General features: G+C 39.0%; 1 protein-coding gene across 10 annotated transcripts in view; it reads left to right on the top strand.

Annotated features, from left to right (window-relative positions):
- CCDC171 (coiled-coil domain containing 171) overlaps nucleotides 1-16,883 on the top strand; it is a 220,734-nt gene that overhangs the window by 39,680 nt on the left and 164,171 nt on the right. For all 10 annotated transcript variants that reach the window (XR_009153715.1, XM_058171431.1, XM_058171429.1 and 7 more), the window contains one exon: nucleotides 1,138-1,276. Coding sequence is in view for 9 of the 10 variants with exons in the window: in XM_058171431.1 (XP_058027414.1) it covers nucleotides 1,138-1,276 (139 nt within the window). In the remaining variant the exon portion in view is untranslated. The remainder of the gene's footprint in view (nucleotides 1-1,137; nucleotides 1,277-16,883) is intronic.

The following is a 16,883-nucleotide window of genomic DNA, read 5'->3' as shown; positions in this document are numbered from 1 at the left end:
TTATTTTGAAACGCATTCATTGTAAAGAACATGAAATGTGCATGAACAATTTGTAAAAGGTAGTCTTTGACTTATGACCACAATTGAGCCCAAAATATCTGTTGCTGAGCGAGACAGTTTTTAGGTGAGTTTTTCCCCATTTTACAATCTTTCTTGTCACAGTTGTTATCCAAATCAGTGCAGTTGATAAGTAAATAACAGGGTTGTTAAGTGAATCTGGCTTCCCTATTCTCTTTGCTTGTCAGAAGGTCACAAAAGGTGGTCACATGACCCTAGGACACTGCAACCATCATAAATATTGGTTCATATGAACCAATTGCCAAGCATCTGAATCTTGATCATGTGACCATGCAACGTCACCAGTGCGAAAACATCACGACGTTGCAAAAACTGCAATGTCACAAGTATGAAAAGATGGTCATAAGTCACTTTTTTCAATGCCATTTAAATTTTAAACCATGGATATCAAAGTTGATCATGTCACGGGCTGGATCCTGACATATCGCGATGCTTTTTTTTTGCCTTTGTGGGGCCGGGATAAGTGTGGCCTGCACATGATGTATCCAGCCCATGGGCTTCCAATTTGACAGGCCTGCTTTAAACAGTCACAAATGGTTGCAAGTTGAAGACTACCTGTATTTCAGATTTTATCTTTGAGCTAGCCAAATATATTTGATGCCATTCAATGAGTCTAAATAACCTGAATTTGATTAGTCCCAGAAGATGTACTGGATTATTGAAATAGATAAAGAATATCACATTTATTGACTTGTTGTGCCCAGTTCACCCTAAATGTTAATATTTATTTTATTTATTTATTTAGAAAATTTATATTGCCGACCACTCGCACAGTGGCGAGTCAAGGAGGCTTACAGAGATGTAAAAACACAGTATAAGAGAACTAAAAAGAAAAATAATAACCTCCCAACCCAATATATTTTGCTAGTCCATGTGTGATGTGCCATATGCTAAATAAATAATAACACCCTACAGCTTAGGACTGCAGCATGTCTTTAGATTTTTTTTCCTGATTTTCTTAAATGTTAGTAAAATGATAGCATAGACGTATTGTTGGTTCATCGAGAAGAATATATAACAAATTTAAATCTTTCTAAAAATGCTGGTCTGTCTTTTCAGATTACAACGGGAGCATCTATCTGCAAACAAACAGCTAAACGAAGAGATAGAAGAAAAGAAGAAAGTAATTAAAGACCTCTCTGAGACACTCCAGGATAATGAAAAAAGTTACAAAGAATTACAGGCTGAACTTCTTCTGGTAAGAGAGAAACCCTGAGGCATTTCCTTTATTGGTGGCAAACATGCTATGTTTATTGCTATATTCTTTTCTCTCTTCTTTAGGAACACCTTTCTATATAAAAAAAAGCATTTAAAAGAGTGTCTAATCTTGGCAACCTTAAGGCGTATGGACTTCAACTCCCAGAATTCCCCAGCCAGCTGAGGAATTCTGGGAGTTGAAATCCACAAGTCTTAAAGTTACCAAGGTTGTTGGATACTCTTGATTTAAAAGATAACCTTTGCCTACGTGTATCAGATTTGTAAGGAAATCTGTCCTTGAAATAACACAATTCATAAGTGAATAGATTCAAATTGTGTCTCGGCTGGCTCAGCCACAGTTGTGTCAGACTCCGTGAGAAGAAACAAGCCAACTTGGTTTTCTTTTCCAGCAGTGACTTCGTTTATTGGGTCTGCTACAAACTGGGTCTCAGTAATAGTCGAGGTCTCTCTGTATAAGGTCAGCGCTGAGAGCTTCTGCCTCTCAACCCCTTTTAAACATCCCGCGCTGCTCATGCCCCACCCAATGGCTGAACTGCTCAGTTGATTGGATGCCCGGCTGCTCTCTCCCTCCTCGTCTGACAGCCTCAGCTGCCACGTCATCTGCCAAATCCCGGAAGTAAAGCAGCTGTTTGTGACGCCCAGCCCTCATCTCCCTCTATTTCCGGCCGCCAGCTTTCCAAATGCAGATCCCTGCACCTCTCGAACAAGTCCGATAATTCATTCTTTTGGATCTTTGATTAGGGGCTGCTCCCATGATCCAGACCCCTGTAGCATCATGTGTCGAGCAGGAGTTGTGCTCGACATTGTGGCCAGCTTTACAGTGTAAGTCAGGTGTGTTAAACTTGATTTCATTGAGGGGCCACATCAGGATTGTGTTTGACCTTAGGTGGCTGAGTGGGTGTGACCAGGGTGGGTGTGACCAGGGTGGGAATGGCTAGCTCGATGTCCTGCAGTCTGGGCGCGGCCCTCCCGGGCTCAGTTTTCCGCTGCGACGGCCTCCTGCAGCCCTTTGCCAGCAAAAACGGAACCCAAGAGGGCCACACATAGCCCAGCCCTCTTGAGCTCCGTTTTTGCTGGCAAAGGCACCACTGGCTGGTCCTTTACTGTTTACAGGGCAGCCCCGTGGGCCAAATCTCAGCATCCTGTAGGCCGGATCTGTTCCTCAGGCCTTGAGTTTAAGTGGTATAAGTGTATAGTTTGACAACATCCATTAAGGACCAATAAAATAGATGTTGTAATTAGGGAAGGAAGGAATATATATTTCAGAAGAAGCTGCTTGTTGCTGTCTGGGTTGTTGCGTTACACAACTCTTCACATGCTAATACACTACTCATGAGTCCTGGTCACTAAGCCTAACCATTCAATTTGCATATTTTCTCCTCAAAATAAACTTCTTCTGAATCTGAGCGTGGCTGTTTTGAGGTTTGTATCTGTTTTGCTAAAGATCCTATGATTGATTTGCACCAAAGATATGAACAAAGAGAGTTTATCTACTGATCTGGAATTTAGCCTTTCAGGCTATGTGAATGCATTCTTGGAAGTATGAAAAAAAGTGATTTAATTTAAAGTGTTCTACCGTAAGCGGGTTGTGACCTCTTTTTACTATCAGTGTGTGTAATCCAAATTCATCATCTTATCCCAAACTGTGGAAACCTTCTACATGTCATCTGGTACAAAATCTAGTTGTGAGATGTGTGTAATGGTGCTTAAATATGGCTATAGATCCAGTTCCTTTCAGGGTCTTAAAATGAAATATGCAATGGCTCTTTAAACAGCACCTGTGAAGCAGCTGCATTTCATCAACTAAACAGGAAGGAAAAGGATTGTGCTCCACATAATATTCTCAATATCATTTTTTAATTTCTTATCAATTAGCTTGCAAAATAGCTAGAAGCATACTAGTAAGGGGAGCCTTATTTGGTCCAATATTCTGTTTCCTGTAGTAGCTAGCCATCTACCTACCTGAAACCTAAAAAAGGGTAAGAGCTATCTCTTCCTAACGTTTTGCAGTTTCTAGTGAGGTAAGAAAATAAGAAAGCAACTTTTTATTGTAGAAATAACAAGTAGTCACTCATAGCTTGATACCTTATTGCACGGGTATCAAACTCGCGGCGTCACGTTGCCGTCATGTGACATATCGCGACGTTTTTTTCCCTTCGTGGAGCTGGGGTAGGTGTGGCCTGCACGTCAGATGTGACATCCCTGCCTTATTTGCCTAATCACCTTTTAAGCAGATCAGCTTGATAGCTACCATTGTATCCTCAATAGTGAATTCCATTGATTAAGTAGGTAATGTGGGAAGACATGTTTCCTTTTGACTGTCCTGGGCCTCTCCTCCTTCATTGAATGATTATGTTTTTCAATATTAAGAGAGATTCTTTATAATTAGGTGACAGGTGTGATCAAATAGATGGAAAGAGTTTTTTAAACCTTTGAGTATTCTGTTTTTTTCCATTACAAATTTACATTTATGTTGGAGGTTTTTCCCCACATATCCATCATCAATAATGATTCTCTAAATTAAGCCCAGATACTATGGATTTCAGTATGCTATGTCTCCATGTTCACATACAAGTGGACTGAGAATAAAAGGGACTTTGAAGTCCCTGACACTTAAATCTTTGTTTTTTGATATCTTTTGCTTAGATTTTATAGCTAAATTTTGGATTACATTTCACTGCATTGGTTTTGTTCTTTTTCTGTCTATGACTGCATGTTTAAAAATAGACTGTTTTTTAGAATATTGTTCTGTTTTAAAATTGAAAAAAACACTCAAGGAACAACTTTCATTAGACATTAACTAAGTAAGGATTTTAATAGTCATTTTACTAAACATATAATTAAAAAAATAAAGAATAATACACACTAAAAAAGAACAAAAAGAAAAAAATAGGTGGAGAAAAAAAAACAAAGAAAAATAGAAATGAAAGAAAAAAACCATATACTAAAGAAAAAGAAAATATACAGATATGACATCACCCATCATCACTACAAATTTAAAGAATTTTAGTTTTAAAATACAACAAATGATGTCTTCTCATATGTTATTTTATCTATAAAAAAATCTTTAAATCCTTATTATTCAATCCTGATCAGCAAAAGGCATACCAGAGATAGCAACGTATCTATTTTAACCTTGATCAAATAAATCAACTTCCAAATTCCTTCCTTTTACTTTTAACAATCTTGATCTCTAAAAATGGAGCTGTCTTCAGTTCATCATTTTTTCCTTGGAAGTGCCAGGTTTTTTTTAATGCTGTAATCAGTTGGTTCCATTTTCGCACTGAGCTACTTAATTTGATATAATGTACAAAATAAGTATTTAATGAGCAAGAACCAGATACAATTTTTTGCTCCCACATTTTATATTGGCACAGTGGAGGATTTTTGAGTAAGTAGTGTGGACCCCTTTTACTCTTTGCACGTGCTAGAAGTAACAGTATAGAAAGTGTTATTTAGCTGGCAGAGGCAATATATATATTCTTCCACACGTATGCTTGAAAGAAGTTACTTACTTTGGTTAATGCTGTGTTGTATCTATAGTTATATTTGTAACATTAAAGTAAATAAAACAATACTTGCTCCATAATCTAACATTTTCCAAGTTGAGGGGGAACAATACTTGTTTAAGAGCAATAATTCTCATAAACAAAGAGTCATGTCCCCAAAGTATAGAATCAGACCATCTGTTACTAGAGACCTTTGTCTTCTCTAGAAATGCCCTTGCTTGGAGATACTGCTGTCTAAAGTTATAATCAAGTTCTTGATAGCATGTGTTACCAGACCATCTCCAGGTGGTGTTTGTTCTCCTTGTTTCTCAAGAAAAGTATCAAAAGATGCCAAAACAGTTTGTACCTTGATGTAGACTCAAAATCTTGGGAGGGTACTGTGTACTACAGGTAGTCCTTGACTTACAACACTTCATTTAGTAAACGTTCAAAGTTACAATAGCACTGAAAAAAGTGACTTTTTCACACTTGCAACCGTTTCACCAATCCCATGGTAACATGATCAAAATTCAGATGCTCAGGAACTAGTTCATATTTATGACAGTTGCAGTGTTCCGGAATCATGTGATTACGTTTTGCATCCTTCTGACAAGCAAAGTCAATGGGGAAGCGAGATTCACTTAACAACCGGGTTACAAACTTATCAACTGCACTGATTTCCTTAACAGCTGTGGCAATAAAAGTCGTAAAATGGGGCAAAATTCATTTAACAAATGTGTCATTTAGCGACATAAATTTTGAGCTCAATTGTGGTCATAAGTTGAGGACTAGGTGTACTATTGGCTTCAGAAGGTGTGTCTGCTGTTATTCTCAGAGTTCCTGGCATCAATATTAATTCAAAAAAATCCTTTTTGGCAATTTACCCTAGTTTGAGTCTATTCCTTTCAAATCCTAGCATACCTATTGGTTCCTGGGTTGCCAACAGAATGTTACCTTCAGATTATTACTATTAGGTAAGCTTTCCTCTTTTTGCATATCAATTCTTTCAATTCACAGTGCTCTCTTGATATACTATGAAAGCAGTAAACTCCATTTTAATTCTGATTTTGAAGAGAGAAAACAATGAACTCCCTTGCTTTGTTTGGAAAAAAAAAGTTCAAACTTTAAATTGAACAAAGGAAACCTCAAGTAGATTCATTGTTGGAAAATACTTAAATGCACTTCTCCATTTCAAGAACCTTCTGTGGATCAAAACTTATTATGTGCTCTCTTGCTATTTTATCTGCCCCAACTGGTATTAAACCTCTTTGTGGTCTCATTCACTGACCATAATTTGGATACCCTTTAGCTGCTTCTAGACTATTAAGTATGGAAGCAATTTAAATTCATATACTTTTAAGACCAGTTAGGGGACTATTACAATTATCTAGTCTGACCTCATATGCATACTGGCTACAAAATTCACCCTGGTTGAATTGAAGTGTACCTTCCACAGAGATTTCATATTTCATTTAGAAACTCCATGCAGTAAGTTGTTTGATAAGTGGTTCACTGTAATCATCCACAGTATATGAAATTGAATCTCTTTATTTATTTGTAACTTTTGCTTTTAGGGATTAAAATGTGTTTCACGCTGTATTTGCATTGCCAAAGACTCAGAAAGACTCTAATGCAACCCTGAAACATGATTGAAGTATATAATTAGGCCACGGGATTAAATACTTGTCCATTTTACTGTAGGTGATTTGACTACAATTAAAGGTTATGTGTTTACTGGGGTTACTTTTGCCGAACACTAAATTCTAACTCTAGTTAATAAGCTGTGATGACTATTAGTAAAATGAATGGGAAGAACTGAAGTGGAATAGAGCTTCATTCCAAGGTCCATTTTCAATTGCTTCAAATAATAAAATAATTATATTAAATAAACTATTTAATCCTCTACCTAGAAATAAGATGGGTAAATGGTTGCAGACAACCTGGAGATAATGTTTGAAGGCTAATTCTCTAAATCCACTTCATTCTAGCTTCCCCTTCTATTTTAGGACAGACATGGGCATGATTGCCTTGCAGGTAGATAGTGCTGGATAACATTATCTGTGCTAGTAGACAGTGGGTTTGTTCTCATCTTATATCCTAGTGGCTCACTGTGTTGTTGTTTTTTATTTTATTTTATTTATTTGTCAAACACAACAGTATATATAAGTATAAGCATGAAATAACCATACAAATTGGATACAATCAAAGGGAACATTAGGACAGGAACGGTAGGCACGCTGGTGCTGTTATGCACACCCCTTACAGACCTCTTAGGAATGGGGTGAGGTCAATAGTAGATAGCCTTTGGTTAAAGCTTTGGGGATTTTGGGAAGAGACCACAAAGTCAGGTAGTGCATTCCAGGCATTTATTTATTTATTTATTAATCGTATTTGTATACTGCCCTATCTCCCGGAGGACTCAGGGCGGTTAACAGGCACATAAAAACACATAAATACAGAGTAAAAACAATTAAAAAACAATTAAAAAAACTTATTCTAAAAGCCGAATATTTAAAACAATATAAAAATAAAACCCATTTAAAACCCATAAATTTAAAATCTAATTCAGTCCTGCGCAAATAAATAAGTGTGTTTTAAGCTCGCGGCGGAAGGTCCGGAGGTCCGGAAGTTGACGAAGTCCTGGGGGTAGTTCGTTCCAGAGGGTGGGAGCCCCCACAGAGAAGGCCCTTCCCCTGGGCATCGCCAGACGACATTGCCTCGCTGACGGCACCCTGAGGAGTCCCTCTCTGTGAGAGCGCACGGGTCGGTGAGAGGTATTCGGTAGCAGTAGGCGGTCCCGTAAGTAACCCGGCCCTATGCCATGGAGCGCTTTAAAGGTGGTTACCAAAACCTTGAAGCGCACCCGGAAGGCCACAGGTAGCCAGTGCAGTCTGCGCAGGATAGGTGTCATACGGGAGCCACGAGGGGCTCCCTCAATCACCCGCGCAGCCGCATTCTGGACTAACTGCAGCCTCCGGATGCCCTTCAAGGGGAGCCCCATGTAGAGAGCATTGCAGTAATCCAGGCGAGACGTCACGAGGGCGTGAGTGACCGTGCATAGGGCATCCCGGTCTAGAAAGGGGCGCAACTGGCGCACCAGGCGGACCTGGTAGAACGCTCTCCTGGAGACGGCCGTCAAATGATCTTTAACAACTCTGTTATTGAAGTCATATTTTCTACAATAAAGATTGGAGCGGTTCACATTAAATTTAAATCTATTGTGTGCTCGTGTATTGTTGCAATTGAAGCTGAAGTAGTCTTCGACAGGAAGGACATTATAGCAGATGATTTTATGAGTTATACTCAGGTCATGCCAAAGGCGGCGGAGTTCTAAATTTTCTAAACCCAAGATTTCAAGTCTGGTGGCATAAGGTATTTTGTTGTGATCAGAGGAGTGGAGAACTCTTCTTGTAAAATATTTCTGGACACGCTCAATTGTAGTGGATGGAAGTGATCTTGTGGGTTCTTTGGTTGGGCTGTTTACTATTAGTTTCTTTGGCAGCTTTTGATTGTTTCTCCAATGTTAATCTTGGTGTTAATCTATGCTCATCTGGGTGTTGATTCCTGGTGGGGAGATGTTTTGGTCTTTCTGTCCCTTTTTGTTTTTTGTTTTTTTTATGAATGGTACATAAATGTTGTTTATGTCTAAGTGCATGTCAATGACTGATTTGTTAAGAGTACCAGGCTTCCAGGAATTCTCTAGCATATTTGGACTTGCTGGTCACAATTCCAGAGGTGGGTTTCAGCAGGTTCTGATCAGTTCTGGAGAACCGATAGCGGAAATTTTGAGTAGTTTGGAGAACTGGTAGTAAAAATTCTGACTGGCCCCGCCCCCATCTATTCTCTGCTTCCCAAGTCCCAGCTGATAGAGAGGAAATAGGGATCTTGCAGTAACCTTCCCCTGGAGTGGGGTGGGAATGGAGATTTTACAGTATCCTTCCCCTGCCACGCCCACCAAGCCACGCCCACAGAACCGGTAGTCAAAATTTTGAAACTCACCGCTGCACAGTTCCTAGTTGAACCTATGGTTATGTTGTGTCCTCCCTCGCCTCCGTCCGAGTGATGGCTTAATTAGCCGGCACTATCAGCTCTGGCAGCAGAATAGCCAGCGTCTGCCAAGAGCCTCCGTTATCTTCCATGACGCTGGTGAGTCACCCAGAAACAAACTTCAGCTCTTAATCAGTGGATTTGCCTGTTACAAAGAGACACAGCAGCTCTCGCTGTTTTTTATATCCTGTGGGGTGTGACTCCATGACTCAGCACTTCCTGGGCCTGCCCCACCCTTGCTTCTGTTGTTCCCTCCTCCACCTGGCCTGCTTCTGGCTCCTGGAGCTGAGCTAGGGAAGCTGGTGCTCCCGAGGTAAGTCCTGACGGCCCTTCCCCCTCACTGTCCAAGTCACTTTCTGGCAGCAGGCCCGGCTCGGGGGGGGGGCAGACACAACAGGTTACGTCTGTCCATGTTCTATGAAAGTAAGGACTTTTCATCATGTTTTCTTACTGTTAGTTGTTATTCATGGATGCACGCAAACAATATCAAAATCAAGGAACTGCTGAACAAGCTAACAGTAAACAGCCTAACCAAAGAACTACCAAGACTACTCTCACCAATACTGACAAGGCAAGGCAGTAGAATATAAAATGAGAACAAGCCCCACTCCCTGCTAGCACTGCTGATGTTACCTAATTTGGGTAACACCTGCAAGCTCAGAGAGGACCAAGGACCACTCACTGATTAGGCATTCTGGCAATTGCCTAGTTGGATTCTGGACACAAGGTTACCTTTGTAAATTTTTAAAGAAATATAGAGTCAACAATTTATTCACTTAGTTAAATTATAACTTGCATTTCCTCCAGGAGTTCAAAATTGATATAATTGTTTCATACTAGTGCTCTAAAAGTTGTATTGGCTACTAGTCCATTGCAGAGTGGAATTCAAATATTTGATGTTAGTTTTTAAAAGCTGTGAAAGGCTTTGGACCAAAGTATCTCCAGTACATGCTGAAGCTCTTTGGTTATTTTCTGGGTAAACTGAGGCAGGTAGGTACGTGTAGAAGACTCTCACAGTTGAGGGCCTTTGTCTATGGAATACTCTTCCTTGGAAGACATATTTGGCACTAATATTGTTGTCTCTTCAAGCTAGGTAAAAAAAGTTTCTCTTCTGAAGGAATCTTCACCTAATCTGAGGTACTCAATAAAATTGAGCAGTATCTTCAACATCTAAGGGCTCCTGATCTTTTTACTAAGCTTCCTCTCCCTTTATTATTACTGTATTTTTTGGAGTATAAGATGCACCAGAGTATAAGATGCAGCTTAGTTTTTGGGGAGAAAAATAGGAAAAAAAAATCTGCCTACCAGGGATTCATCTGGCTATCGTTCTTAGTCTGGTCAGCTTCAGCACATTAGTTTGCTGCTTGGGGATAAAAAACAGCTTCTAAAGCACAACTGATCTTTGGAGAAAGAAGCAATGAGAAAAGCAGGCAAATCACGGAGATTGCTTCTCTCGCTAGCGCCTCATTAGGGCTGAAAAAAAGCTTCACAGCTGAGAGTCTGGAGGGAGCAGGCAAAGCAGGGAAGAAAAAGCTTCTAAAGCACAGGTGAGAGTCAGAGGGAGCAGATTGCTTCACTCGCTAGTGCCTGGTTAGGGCTGAAAAAAAGCTTAGAAAAAGCTACATTCGGAGTATAAGACACCCCCAAATTTTCAGCCTCTTTTAGGATGGAAAAAAATGTGTCTTATACTCTGAAAAATATAGTACTTTTCTACAGGATTAGACAACTGTAGGCCTAAAACTATTGGTGACCCTCAAGCTAGTTTGAAAATCCCCACATAAGGCATAATTTTAGGTTTTTGGTAAGTGCTAGATCTTCTGCTTGGGAGAGATTAAAAAGGAGAATGCAAATTCATGCCTCAGTAATACATATATTAGGATAGATGTACATAAGCAGTCTTTCTTCAGAAATCTTCATCAGGAAAAACATCGAAGATACTGTTTTAAAAGGAGGGTAGGAAAGAAGCAAGAAAGTCCACAATTTAGGCCTATGTTCAATCCACGAAGTCTGCAGCAGATCAAAGTCATTCTCAGATTGTAATTTGCAGTTTGAGCAAGGTGTTATTGTATATTTGTTTGTATCAGATTATACCTAATATTCAGGAACACAAGAAATGGTTGTCCTCACCCCCAATTCTGGGAACACAAAAACCATAATCTCCCATAGAGGGTAACAGATGAGGATGGGGGGAAATGGGGACTGTCAGAAAAAAAAAACACCCCAATGCCTTCATCAGTCTTTGATTAATCTGAGGGAAATAAATTGCCCAGAAATGTTCCCTCCTGTAGGACATTAGTAGACAGTCTCAGAATTTAAGTTTTTGGGGAGGCCCCGTTTTAGTATTGCCACATTCTTCTGAAGCTGTGATCTTTCCCTTGTGTATGGTATTTGAGTAGAAGTCTGGACTTGTTTTTTTTTCTGCTTTTCCCATGATCATCCCATGAATGCGAGGAGCTTATGCTATGAGGCCGTTACCAACTGCGATCTCTGAAGGGTTGTCCAGCAACCAGCTTTTCTCATGTCTGACTTAGTTCAGTATTGGAAGTGACAGCTAGAAAAGGAGGATTATCCAATGTAGCCTGGGAGTTTTGCACAGCCGTTGCTGGTCTTGATTATATTGCTTGCACTTATTCTGATAGTTCCCAGATTGCTGCGTGGGCTAGCAGGGATCAGCATTGGGAATTGGCACTGTCCCCACACAGACTCCAGATCGTGTATAGATGTGTGCGTCTTGTATGTGTGTGTGTATCCGTACAGCCAATGACACTTGAAAACTCTTCCAGCTGGAAGTATTTAAATACATTTCCGAGCAGGCTTCTGCTAAAACAAACCCTCAGAATTTTGAATGATCATGGAGTCTTTGTTTTAGGATGCATAAAGTTATAAGGCAATCTACTTATCGAAGCTAGGCAAGTTGGGCTAGAAGACTGAGAATTTATGCTGTTAAAAAAGAAATAGAGATATAGATATAAATAAGATGTAACTTGCATTAATAGGTTATCTGTTTTAAAGGACAAAAATATTTTGGGTTCCTCTTTCATTCAGTTATTTATTTTACCCCATTTATCTCTGCATTACTGCAAACCTTATAAATTACAGTGATATATTTTTAGCTCTAACTGGGCCATTAATAGCAATAGTAATGGCACTTAGACATATATCACTTCACAGTGCTTTATAGTCCTCTCTAAGCGGTGTACATAGTCAGCATATTGCCCCCAACAATTTGGGTCCTATTTTACTGACCTTGGAAGGTTGGATGGCTGAGTCACCCTTGAGCCTGGTGAGATTCGAACTATCAAATCGCTGGCAGCTGGCAGTCATCAGAAGTAGCCTGCAGTACTGCATTCTAGCCATTGCGCCACCGCGACTCTTTCTCTGATTATCAGAGGTCAAAATTAAACATAGCACTGCTATTTGATTGGTACCTAACTGGTTATCACCCAATTAGAAACAAATTAACTAAGTTAAATTTAGTTCTAAATTCTATTAATTTTGAAAAATTAATAGGGCAAGTTTGTCATGGCTAAACTTTCATTATAGGTAGTCCTTGGTTACTACTCCTTTCAACCATTCAAACTTGTGATGGTGCTTAAACAAGAGGTACCTTTGACTGGTCCTTAGAGTTCCAGACATTGCAGTATCACATGGGCAACATTTAACATCTTTTGCTGGCTTCTGACAATCAAAAGTCAAGGGGGAAGGTTTCAAATGGCAACCATGTGACATGCAGTGATTTGCTTATAGATAACAATCAGGATTGCTGGAACTTCTCTTGTTAAGCAACATTCATTTGTTGCAGTTTATGGGGTAGGTCGCTTAGCGACAGAAAGTCCAGTCCCAGTTTCTGTTGTGAAGTGAAGACTGACTGTAGTTTCCACAGGAACTAAATTCAAAGTTTGTGCAGATTTCATTGTTTGTCTGTTCTCTTCCCTTTTGGAAATTTATGTGAATCACTGCAACCCTGCTGGAAGACCCCCTCTTTCCCCCCCTCACTTTTAATGCCATTCCTCCTGGCTGATTTGGTAATCCAACTTTAATGGTATTTATCTTTTAATATTAAATATTATTGAGGCATTTTTAAGGTAAGAATGAAACTGCCACACATTTTAAGCATTAATAGATTCAATATTTTCTGGAAACCACAGAAAATAATAGGTTATCTATAGCTAGATAACTACAGAAGTTCAAGAAAAAATCAATTATTTAGCATGAGGGATGCCTCCAAAATAGATATAATAAATGAAGTATTTTGGATAAAAGTGGTGGATTTGGCTATATCGGAACAATTTGAATAGTGATAAGCTTGTCATATAGGTGGTCTGAAATTTAAAAAAATGTAGATGAATGTTATTTTTCTTTTTTAAATCCTTTCTGCGAAAAACGAATGTCGTTTCTTGAATGCAAGCTATTCTCAGTGAACGGTACATGTTTCTCTTGCTTTTATGATAGTCTCTGGTGAGCTGGCTAATTTGTATGTGTGCAAAGAAAGAGTAAGCTGAACAAATATTCTCTGTACTATTATGAAAATTTAAAATCCCCCAGTGAGCTTTCACACATGATAATTTATATTTTAAGACTCATCCATTGACTCTGCAACTGCCTTGTATTTTCCTAGTTGTCATATAAGAAGTGGAGATGGAACTAATTTGGTGTATGCATGTTGTAATGATATGTTCTTCATTTTTGTTACCAATGAGGGGTAACTAGGCAATTTCCTATTGTTTTCTGAAGCGATGTATTTTGGTTGTCTTCCCCAACTCATCTGTTTGCTTTAGTCTGTAAAAAAATATGCAAAGAAAGCTGATTACACATCACTTTTCAATCACTTCTTACATTTGCCCAGGAATAAATGCCCTGAGCCTACTTTTTTCTTTCCTTTTCCAAACAACCAGAGGGGAAAAAAATTGAAACATTAAAAAAAAAAGATCAATCTTCTTTCTTTTATGGCTGAAATAAAAATATTGCTTTTGATATCCCACCTTGTATGTATAATTCAGTTATCCAAAGCAAGGCCTTCTATGTGCCTTAGAAGTATAGATTATATACCTTGGGAAATAAATAATAAAATAATGTAAAAATCTGTGGGAAGGGAAATTGCACATTCAAGAGCCAGTGCGGAGAATCAGAGTTATACGGGACATTTAAAAAAAAAGTGAGTTGTGTTCATTTGGAGGCTTGTAAATTTCACTTAACCTTTTAGATGAACACTTATTTATTGGGTTTGTATCCCCTTTTTCCTCCTAGAGCTTGAGGAAGTGTGCATATCATTTCATCCTTAATTTTGCCTGAAAAACAACCCTGTAAAATAGTTGAGCTGTAGGAGGCTGGTTTTAAACCTGGGTCATCTCAATTTTAGTCCAACGCTTCAAGTCCTACACTGTGCTGTTGTATTTTATGGACTTGCAAAGCCCTGACATTCTTAAAAACACACACATATAAGTGGTGGTATTCCGCCGGTTCTATCCAATTTGGACGAACCGGTAGCGGCAGCTGCAGGAGGCTCCGCCCACCTGCCTGGATGCCATCATGTTCCATTTTTGATGCTCTGCGTGCACGCTCACATTTGAGAACCAGTAGTGAAGGGATACCACCCCTGACACATACATGAACAAAGTGGATATAGGTAAACATCTATGATTAGGATTTGAATCCCAATGGATTAATGGTCCAGTAGAATTCTTGGTTGGAATTAGGAAGCAGACTGATTTTAAGTCAGGGATGAATTGCACAGCAGTAGAGAGTTGGCTTGGGAATGCAAGGAAGTAGAGAAAATGTCAGTCTGTTAGATACGAAAAGCGGTAAGGAAGAGAGACTAAATAGACAGGGAAGACACATGGGCAAGCAGCAGGGTTTTAGGTACCGGTTCGGGAGCCATTCAGACAAGCCCAGATTCAAGCTTCTGAGTGTGGAAAAGCCAGACTAAACCCAGAAATAGTTCTCCCCGAGTCAGATGAATAATCCATGAGATGCTATGCCAGAGTCTCAGAACAAAATGTTATCCAATTTCCCTTTCTTTGCTGCAGTGATCAATGGCTCACTTTATGCAGCATTAGATGGAGTTATGGGAAGCCAAGCAGCTGCTGTATACCAGATGAGTTCATTAAGTTAACACTTCCTTAATGACTGCCTGTCATTCCTTCATCACAGGACTCGTTCAGTATTGCAAGTTTGCCTATACCTGTGTTAAAAACACTGGCACTCTTTTTGTAGTGCCACCCTGTGGGCAAAGCATCACATAGCTTTTCTTACCAGTCCCAGCCAATCATCACTCATCTACCCCAAAAAGTGTTTCTGATGATAAAAATACATGAGCTGCATCTTCAAATGTGTTGCTAAATATTCATAGCTGCTTATATTAAAAAGTAGTAACTTCACATTTTATAACATGCCAGACATTTTTGTTTTGATTGAAAGAGCTCCATACAATTAAGTTGATTTATACAATTCTAATAATGCTAATAAGCTCATCTTCCAAAATAAATAACATCTCCAATTTAGTTCTGGTATATAAATTCAATGATGGGGGCAGGAGGAAGGGTTGTTGGCGAGATTTCTCTATATTTTAGAATGTGCTTAAAGTTATTTCAGAACTATGGCCCATTTCAGCAAATGAAGCTAGCTGTCTCAATCATTCTTTGGGGAAATATTTATTTACTAAATGATAAGATACATAGCTAACTTTTGCACTGATATCCAGGGCAATAAACAATCTTGTTTTGTGAAATGGTTTTACTAATACAGCGGTCTCTCCTGAGCTTATAACTGGGATTATTATTTTTTTGCCTTTTAATTTTTTTTTTCTGTTTTGGCAGCGGGTCCAAAATGATAAAGAATTATCTGTGAAAGTTTGGAGAAAACTAAGATAAACTGGGCTTGTGGCAACTTTATTGCTGTTTGCAGATATAAAAGATACACAAATGGGAGCAGGTAGTTTATCTCTGAGGTAATGTATCCATTCAAAAGAGAGAGATTGCTTCATGGAAAAGGTATACAGGTAGTCCTCAACTTATGACCACAATTAAGACCAAAGTTTCTGTTATTAAGTGAAACATTTGTTAAGTGAGTTTTGCCCCATTTTACGACTTTTCTTGTCACAGTTGTTAAACGAATCACTGCATACATTAAGTTAGGGACATGGTTGGTAAATGAATCTGGCTTTCCCATTGACTTTGCTTGTGAGAAGGTGATCACATGACCTTGGTACACAGCAACGGTCATAAATATGAACCAGTTGCCAAGCATCTGAATTTTGATCACATGATCATGGTGATGTTGCAAAGGTCATAACTGTGAAAAATAGTTATAAATCACATTTTTAAGTGCCGTTGTAACTTTGAATGGTCACTAAATAAACTGTTATATGTCAAGGACTACCTGTACTTCCAAATATAGAAGTCGTCTTCTGTTTTATCTGCAGTGACTAGCTTGCTTCAAAGACTTTGTTGTGTTTTTGTATTTTACTTTCCTGTCTTGTATATGATTTTTTTTTAAAGCTTTCCATAAGATATTTGAATAGTTTAGGATTTCCCAATCTTGGCAGCTTTAGGTGCACAGGATCTTCAACTTCCAGAATTCCCCAGCCAGCATAGGTGGGTGAGGGATTCTGGGAGTTGAAGTTCACAGGTCTTAAAATTGCCAATGTTGGGAAAACCTTGGATTAGATAATTGTACATGAAGGTGGACTATATATACCAGCCTCCCTTAATATGGGATCCTTTGAGTGTTGTTGGTATTAACTCCCAATATTACCCTGGCTACAATTTAGGTGTGTTGGACTCCTAAGATACACAGAAAACTACAGTACAACAAAAGTCAGAGAAAAAAGTATTGTAGCCTTTTGTTTTTCTTTCCCAATTTCCTGGAATCTTGTCCCAAGATGGGGGGACTGTCTTGCCCCTAATAGCTGAGTGAAACCACCACTGCTTATAGACTTATGATCACAACTGGGACCAGAATTCCTCTTGATGCATAAAGTGGTTGTTAAGTGAGTTATGCCCAATCTTGTGATTGTAGCTGTTAAGGGAATCATGAGGTTATTAAGCAAAAACT

Source organism: Ahaetulla prasina, chromosome 2 (assembly GCF_028640845.1).
Source record: "Ahaetulla prasina isolate Xishuangbanna chromosome 2, ASM2864084v1, whole genome shotgun sequence".
Taxonomy (NCBI): Eukaryota; Metazoa; Chordata; class Lepidosauria; order Squamata; family Colubridae; genus Ahaetulla; species Ahaetulla prasina.
Note: the sequence above shows the minus strand (reverse complement) of the source record. Positions and strands in the feature narration are given on the sequence as shown.